This window comes from Cupressus sempervirens, chromosome 5, assembly GCF_028749045.1.
Source record: "Cupressus sempervirens isolate cs-2001-9-10 chromosome 5, ASM2874904v1, whole genome shotgun sequence".
Classification (NCBI taxonomy): Eukaryota; Viridiplantae; Streptophyta; class Pinopsida; order Cupressales; family Cupressaceae; genus Cupressus; species Cupressus sempervirens.
Genome location: NC_143122.1, coordinates 321,807,710 through 321,816,913, shown reverse-complemented (window position 1 = coordinate 321,816,913; position 9,204 = coordinate 321,807,710). Strand labels below are relative to the sequence as shown.

At 33.0% G+C, this 9,204-nt stretch overlaps 1 protein-coding gene across 1 annotated transcript; it reads right to left on the bottom strand.

Moving 5' to 3' along the window:
- Positions 1-1,926: 1,926 nt before the first annotated feature.
- Positions 1,927-8,975, bottom strand: LOC149555962 (fatty acyl-CoA reductase 2, chloroplastic-like). The gene is made up of 10 exons (XM_089833709.1): positions 8,669-8,975; positions 7,788-7,891; positions 6,812-7,011; positions 4,849-4,943; positions 4,559-4,751; positions 4,246-4,407; positions 3,007-3,088; positions 2,635-2,895; positions 2,175-2,296; positions 1,927-2,086 (listed from the first exon to the last, which is right to left on the bottom strand). Exons 1-10 carry the CDS (start codon positions 8,970-8,972, stop codon positions 1,927-1,929), a joined length of 1,683 nt encoding a protein of 560 aa, XP_089689835.1. The 5' UTR covers positions 8,973-8,975.
- Between the last annotated feature and the right edge of the window lie 229 nt (positions 8,976-9,204).

The window sequence follows — 9,204 nt, the reverse complement described above, 5'->3', positions numbered from 1 at the left end:
ACTGCCTATTGCCTCAACACACTGGCATTGGTCATGAGACCAAAAATTGGAGGCATGTTGGACCATAGACTCCATAGGGAGCTTAGTCTCTTGGATACAAAAAACATCAGGACTATGATCAACCACCAAATTATGAATAGCCTTTTGTCTAGGGATGCTATTCAACCCCCTAACATTCCATGAGAGAATAATCATCATTGGGTAGAATTGGGAAAATGAGCATCCAAAGGTTTCACTGAACCAGACTCAATCAATATATCTCCTGTGAGTTTAATCTTCTCTTGGTCTATTTTGCGCCCACTTCTTAGAGGGGGAGTAAAAGAAATGCACTTAAAGGGTTTAGGCATCAACCCCAAGGGGAGAGGAGATCCCTTGCCTTTACCTGATGGTAACACATCCTTAACTAGGTCAGCCAGAACAACATCATTATCCTCCAACACCGCAGGAGTCACCAAAGCCTCTATTACAGGAGCCTCTATCACAGGAGCTACAGGGACCTCACAGTTCTGGTATACTACAACTTGGGATGCCCCACAAGTGTCATTAGGAACAAATCCCTCATCTGGGCAAACTGGATCAGAAGAGATAGGAGGAGGAATACCCTCCTCTAGAACCATACTATCCAGCACCTCAACGCGATTAAAACCTGAATCAGATAATCTCTCTTTCAAAGGCCTCTTCTAACCACGGCCCTTAGCTCATGGGCGAGCAGGGGTAAATCCATCCTTATCCTGCATTTGAGCCTTACCCTTACCTGTAGCATCTTGCGGATTCATCCCCATGGTAGTATTAGCCATCTGAGATTGTCCTTTCCCTGTAGAATCTTCCAAACCACCATTGCCAGTAGTAGAATAATCCATTCCTTTGGAAGTCAAGTTATGGGGGCACTGATGCTGTAGATGACCATACTCATGACAAATATGATAGTGGAAAGGGAGGGATTCATAATCTAACTGTTGCACCCAGGAAGAAGCCCCAAGACAAATTTCCAAAAAATCTGGTAATGGGTTATTCAAATTAATTTCAACACAAATTCTAGCATAAGAAATAACCTTTTTATCGAGGGATTGATGTGCGATCGCAGTCGGCTTTCCCAAAAAAGCAGCAATTTTCCGGAGGATGTCTTCACACCAAAATTCCAAGGGAAGGCGAGGCAAGCGAACCCAAACTGACACTGTTGAAGGGAGATCCTCAGCAAAATTAAATCCTGAATGCCAGGGCTTGATAAATAACCCCACATGGTTGTAGAAATAAGGGCCTCCTTCAAAAACACAATTACAATCAGACATGCAAGAGAATACAACAAAAAAACAACTATTCCCTGCCAACATAATCTCCATATCGCCTTCCACCTGCCATGAGCGGCGGATCCATGCCTCAAGAGTAGATAGGGAAATCCGGATTCCAAGAAATTTGCAAATCAAAGCATGCTTGGTCCAATATTCAATGTCCTCCATAACAGCCGCTGGAGGAATAACTAGAACAGGGCGATCATGGCTGCGCAAAAAAAAAACCGTTAACTTTTTTCAACTTGTAGCTCTCCCCTGAATAAAACGATTAAGATCTCTTTGCATGCATAGTTGGAGAAGAACCATCTATTCTCACCAACGTAGAATAAAATACTAACTACTAAGAATAGTAGAGAATTTTAATAAAAAACTCTCCAAAATATTGCTCTAGATTTTAGTTTGCTACATAGAATTTTCTATAAACAACTCCCTCAAACTTGCTAAGAATCTATATAAACAACATATTTGAACAATCTAAAAGAAATTAAGACAATCTATAAAAACAAGCACACCAGTAAAAACGGGAATATACTCAAAAGAGGTGTATATAAGTTGTACTGTAGGCTGTGCCATAAAATCACCCCAACATTAAATAACCTGAGTCCTGATAAACCTATTTTATCATCTAAGCCTTTTTTCATCTTTTTTTTTCCATGATGACATTTTCAAGGAGTCCCGGAATATGAACCTTCATTATGTAATCATCCCAATCTATCGTATTTACATCAAATCCAAATATTTCCCTTTCCTCTTGGGAGAGTTCTTGGAATAACTTATTCGTGTTTGAGTTATCAAATCTGAAATCAAAATAAATACAATTCTCGTGAGATAATTTCTTAATATAAGAAGAACAATAAAAACAGTCAAATGAATTTTATCAAATACCTTGCTCTGCAAGTAAAATATGACTGGTATATCCTGCCAATGTGTCTATTCAGACGGGCTCTTACTTTCATGGCAATGCGTTCTTGCTTTTCCATTTGAACAAAAGGGTGCCCACTATTTGTCTATTATCATCACACATTGTTGTAATCAATGTTCTAAAATTTTAAGTAAAATGACTAAATTAAGAAAAATAGAACTAATTTGATATATGTTTCACCAGAATGACTCCTCTATGGATGGATTATTAATTGAGATTCAAATTTTCAATTCATATATGCATGTTTCTGAGAAACTCGTATCAATTAAGACAACTGAATAGCAACTGTGAACTTTTTTAAAATAAGAAAACACGTGCACATTAAACTTTCTCCAAATATGTCTTTAAAAAACTATATAATCATGAATTATTAAAACAAATTATAATCCAACTTACATTAAAAAAAAATCGAGTGCAACTTACATCTAATGATTTGTTTATGGGCTGAGAAGAGAGATCTTCCATGTTTCCAAACAACTTGAGAGAATCCTTTACTTTTACTGGTTTACCCCTCATGTCAACATAAGGGTGGGCTTTAAAATATTGGTAAAACATTTCAAAAAGTTCTCCCATAAATATTGGATTAGCAACAGAGGAAGCCATTTGATAAATCTCCAGCCCAGATTTACCAGCATGCTTTGCCATTATTGCAAGTATTGCGTTTGCAACCATATCTACTGGAACCTGAAGTTTATATTATTTGTATTTATAAATACGTGAAGAAAATTATGACTATGATTAATGTTTGTCAAAACAATTCAATTAAAACTGTTAATATTGTGTGGTGATACTTACTATATCAAAAGCCACATCTGGATCAGCAATGAGGGCAGAGAGCTGGCCTTTTGCATAGTAGGCAATTATTGGATCCACCATTCTGCATTAATTGAATTTTAATAAAATGTTTAGTCTGCAATAAATAAAATTTGATTACATTATAAAACCTAAAGCGTTTTTTTAATACTTTTTGAAAATTAAAATCTCTAACATCATAAAATCATAACAATTTTTGAAAATTAAAATTTCTAACATCATTAAATTTATCTTTAAATCTAGAAAAAATAGTTTTATGAAATAGAATGGTTTTAAAATTATTAATTTCTATAAAATTTATTTTTGAATGTGGAAAAATTAGTTTTACGAAATAGAATAGTTTTAAAATTATTAATTTCTTTACATTGTAGTTTGTAGATGATAGATCTTTAAGAATATTCATGTTTTAGTTAGAAAGATTGTTTTTTTATCCAACTTTCTTATATCTTGATGATAAATCATTAAGTATGATCTGAAATGTTGATACAAATAAAATTAACACATTGAAATTCAAAAATACACAACATAATTACTATGGACCCTGGAAATCTAAAGTCTACCATTGAAACCCTTCATGGGAGATAACTCTGTTTCAAGGCTAAACAATTTGGGATGCTGAGAATCAAACTCTCAAAAATTGTAGACCGTTTTCTTCATACAGTTCTCTTACATCTTGATAATAAATCATTCAATATGATCTGAAATACTGATGCTAATAAAATTTGACACAATTAAATCTAAAAGACATATGTCAACACAATCATTTACCTTTACACTTTTACATTGAAGAAAGAAAGAATGGACCAACAAAAAAAATCAAGATGAACTCCTTTAAAGAGAATAAATGCCTTAAGTCCTCCTACCAACCAAATAGAAAAGGAGGGAAGGAAGTGGGAATTCCAGACTAATAGCAAATCAGAAATTAAATAATCCAGGAAAGCTTGCCTTGTACATTAGAAGTTGAACAATTTAATATATTAAACTTCAACTAAAATGAATTAGATTTGTCTTAGTGCTTTTAAAAAAATCTTATAATAATGTTAACCCAAATTAATACAGATGGCACAAACAACTTTAAATCGTTCTTACAAATTATCTTCAAAGACACTTTGACAGGTACCAGAAACTAGTAAATACTTGTCACATTCATGAGGTTTAAGATTGTTCTTACCAGATAGTTGTAAATAACTGATACATTCATGAGTTTAAGTCTGCTCTTACCGAAGGCCTTCTATCCATCCAGGAAATGGATCCCTGTAGGTTCCTTCAATCACACTAGGTCTAACAATAGCCAATGGAATTTCTCCTCTGTTATGGTCTAAAAACATCTCTCCCATCGCCTTACTAAACACATAAACATCATTCCATCCATATGTTCTTGCCCTGAAAAGTTCACGAGGTAAAAATATATTATTTACTAAAATATTGGGAATTCTCGTCTCAGAAACAACTTAAAGATAAATCGGATTGTAGATTATAAAGATTGAAATAGAATATGACAAATCAAGAAGCAGCTCAGGAATTCGTTCTGTACCTTTTCAAACCCATGTCTTTCATTGTTTGGCAAATGCCATCATCATGAAAAGGTCGAACAATTTTGGCCAGTTCAAATTCATTCAGAATGTTCAAAGCTAGAGAATCTTCTAACCCTTTGGTTAGGCAATCTTCCATTTTGAACGGTTTTTCGGCAATCCTACCTTCTCCTTGCCCATTGACATATGCTGTAGGTTAACAAAGCAAAAGCAATGTAATGTTCAGAATGTAAATAATGTGTTGCTTCCATTAAGAAGGAAGTATAAATTATGACATAAAGGTTATCTGTTGATACATGCAGAAAGAGTTGCAGCTTTTTGCAACTTCTTCCAAACTCCATGAGCCGAGACGGCCCTTTTGTATTTGTCTCCAAAGCAACATCATACCTAAATAATAAATATAAATGCCAGGTTTAAAATCCAGAATCTTCGAGAGCTAACAAATTTCTACAATTTATGAGATCTGCAAATTTAAAAATCTGTTTTTCATTTCTGAAAATTTTCTTAGAAATATTTAATATTTATCAATAAATTAGCAGTTTCGTTGATCTGATCCTCTTCTATTAAAAAACTAATATCATCAATTTTCAAAATGATTCTACATTTAGATTAATTATCCTCAAATATTCTAAATATTAACTTTTTCTATTATATTAGACATAAGTATATCAATTATATTAAAAAAAACATCATACCATCAATTATTCAAATAGAACATATAACTATTATATTTTATTCAAATAGAACATATAACTATTATATTTTATTTTATTAGATAGAAACATTAGAAGAACAATATACCATCACCTACCCAATTCAAACATTATAACTATTCTATTAGAAAAAAGAAAAAACTTATAAAAGTGATCAACCACATTAGAGGAAGAGTACAGGTACCATCAATTATCCAAATACAAATCATTTCTTGCTTCCCCAATGTCCCAATTGCCAATTTAAAAGCAACCAAAGCAATGATAACTAAGAGTCCATTAATAAATTTAGATGTATAACTTATCTTATACCCATAACCCACCTATAAGAGCCTATTAATAAATTTAGACGTACAACTTGCCTCGTACCCATAGCCCACCTAGCCATGGTTATTAGAACATTTGTACATAAGTCTTGACAAATTTTTATGTACAACTTGTCTCATACCCATAGCACACCTAGTGAGGGTCTATTAGGACATTTGTATGTAAGTATTGACAATTCTTTATGTAGTTAGAGCACAACTTTTAAGACACCTTTAAGTAGGTATTCTTTAAGTTAGAGTACAACTTTTAAGGCACATTTAAGTAGGTATTCTTAAAATGACCACTTTAAGACCCATGTGCACACAAGAGAGCTTCATTACTATCCAAAAGTTGAACTTGCATAAGACCTTAAAAAGGTCAATAAAAGATATACTAATGTAGTGATGGAGGGGTTGTGTAACTTAATTACTACCATTCTCACCCACCTTTGTACTCGTTTGGACATTTGTGTATAAGCATTGACAATTTTTAAGGTAGTTGTAGAGTATGGTTATTTGGACATTTTTTAGTAGATATAAAAGGATGCTGAAAATGATCACTTTTTAGACTCTTGTACATACAAGATTTCATTTTATTCTGTAATATTATCCAAAACCTAAGTCATATAAATAGACAACAAAATGATTAGTCAAAATATGATATACCATTTTGAATATATAAATTTTAAAAATAATTTTAATAAGTACTTGTAGACTCCTAATCCATCATATATTAGAGAGCATACCATTTCCAACATATAGATTTAAAAGATAATTATAGTGACTAGGGGAAGAGACCCTATAGCAGTTAGGAGGTCCTGTGACTGTGCTAGATACTGAGGGGTGAACATATTTATTGATTTTTTGGGTGTGTGAGATGGTGAACATAATGGGTATCAAACAAGTGTTTTAAAATAACACTTTTGGACCACTTCATCCACAAGAGATCCTTAAATGCCAAACTTCCAAACCTTGACTTAAACTTTAGAATCATCTATGAAAGTACACAGAAAAAATTGATATAACTCGACTTAAATTTAAGAGATCTAGATGCACCAAATTAATCTAATAAACCACCTTCCTAATATCTTCCCCTAGTTGTAAACTCTCCTAATCCTTTATATAAAGATGATCTGCTTATATAGAGAGCATAGATAAAAAAACTAAAGTGTGAGATTCGAAAAGCCTCAAACAATCTTTGTACCGTGTGATATTTGTTGCATGTCAGACAGTAACTGACCTGGAATCAAATGAAGTGAGAGCTGCAGAGTTGAGGATTACATCTACATTGCGTGCAAGCATTTCCACAATATCAACTTCCATTCCAAGATTGTCCAATGAAACATCACCAGCAACAGGGACAAGTTTTGTCAGTACAAACTCCTCATATTGATCTCCATAAATGCCTCTCAAATTTCTGAATAACTCTGTCCAAATTATCTGTTGGAGGAAACAACGAAACATCCTATGTCAAAATGATGGTCCAATAGTTATGGTAATGCATAATCCTGATGAGCATTGAAAATGAAGTTGTCAATCTCAGGTGTTTTGGTTTTTATTAAGTTATTTCATTATAAAGAAGAATACATTTCCATGGTATTTTATTATTTCAAGATTTGATTATCTATTGTTAATCTATTCTTTAAGAGTACTTATTTATAAGAATCTTTTCAAGAGAATGAATGGTATATTTGTATTCATTACATTTAGGTAATGTTTACAAAGATAAAGCAAATGATCTTAGGACAGCCCATTTGAAATATGAAGTAATCTAGAGTTTCCTCCAAAGAAACTAAAATAACTATTATTTGTCAAAAGACTTCATAGTAAAGTTTTAGTCTATATTTAAAAATGTCATATAATGACATCTAATTGAATCTGTTGTATTAATAACCCTTGTATAAATATAAAGATTAAATAAAAGAATCTTAATCTCAAAAGCTTTCTTTGACCTATTGAACATTATCAATTTTTTATACCTCTGAAAATTCTTCTACTCTAAAATAATTTTATTCCCAAACGTATGTTATTACTTTCTATGTCTCAAAACTTTTTCATTCCCGATTTTTTTCTCTAGACATTTTAATGAGAACACGAACTATTGTAGAATACCCATCATAGCTTACCTGCTTCATCCTTCATCCTGTGCAATTAAGTTTATATATATTGTCATGAAATTATATGAGATTTATGGCAGAATAAACATGACAACTTACTTCATCCTTTACTCTTTGCAAGGCAGCCTCTGAATCCTTAGCCTTGATAAGAAGGAAGAGCTTTCCAACTTGTGGCTGTGTCCTTAGAATTTTCTCAATCACCACTGCAAATGGCAAACCCATGAGATTTAGACTCTTAAATGGGACACAACCTATAAAACCCAAAACAAAAACAAAAATCTCCATGCAAAAAAAAACATTTTTACATGAAAAGCATCAATGCAAAATTATCACAACACTTGAACTACTTCATATTTCAGTACGACAAATCAAAACAAGAAATCAAAACAAGATGAACTGGAAAAAATCAAATGGTGTGAACGTTGTTTCTGAATTTGATTTTATATAAGTTTTTACATCAATTTTTCAAATCACATTTTATGATTTATCATCAAGAAAAGAAGAATTGAAAGATGATATAAATGTTGATGTAAAAGCTTGCACACAAGCAAATCCAAAATCAACATTCATTTTATTTGATAGATCATAGAAATTTGTTAATGTTAAAATCAAATGGTCAAGAGTAAGAGCTTTTGGATTCGATTGTGCTCTTTCATACTCATTCTGATAATGAATCACATAGTATGATTCGCAACTTCGATGCAAAAACATAGAGCACAATCAAATCCAAACACTTTTACTTGAAACTATCATGAGTTGTAGAAATCTCTTCACTTTGATCAAAATAGTCCGCTCTTTCTTCTCTTCAAGAGATGAGAAATTATCCAAGGTTCAACACTGGTGCCCATACTCTATCATGGATCAATTTAAATCCAAAATCAGTTGTGTAAGCAAGAGAAACAACATTCTAATTGTAAGAGCTCTTGGTATCACAAAAAAATATAGTTGATCTCCTTTGAAACAAGCATGAGTTTGAATACCTTTCGCAAGGAAGCCCGTTGCACCAGTGACTAAAATGTTTTTGGCCTTGAGAAAATCAAGTATACCCAGTCCCTTGCACAATGAATTCTCTTTCACTGACCCATTTCTCTCTCTCAAAGTTATATGAGAATTTGACGCTCTAACTGTGAGGCAACTGATTGAATTTCTTCTTTGTTGATACAAACATAGAGAATGCTTAGAAAAGTGAGTGCCATGCTTGTAGAGGTTATGCTCCAAACTGGGCTTCTTAGAAAAAGAGTTTAAAGAAGATGATGCCTGAGACAGTAACTTCAAAGCTTCCATATTGGCTAAGAATCGTGGCCGGGCTTAACACTGCTTCGTTCCCTCCTAACTCAACTGCACCTTATTCTTAACCGGCCAGCCTTAAACATCACACACTATCACACACTAAGGAAGAAATTAATTCAAGCTTTAGTCTATGATGTTTAAGCTGTTCGTTCTGAACCTGTCCGTTATCTTTCCAAGTGTATGAGCAATAATGGTACCTGCAGGACAGTTAAGGTTAGGAGACCGA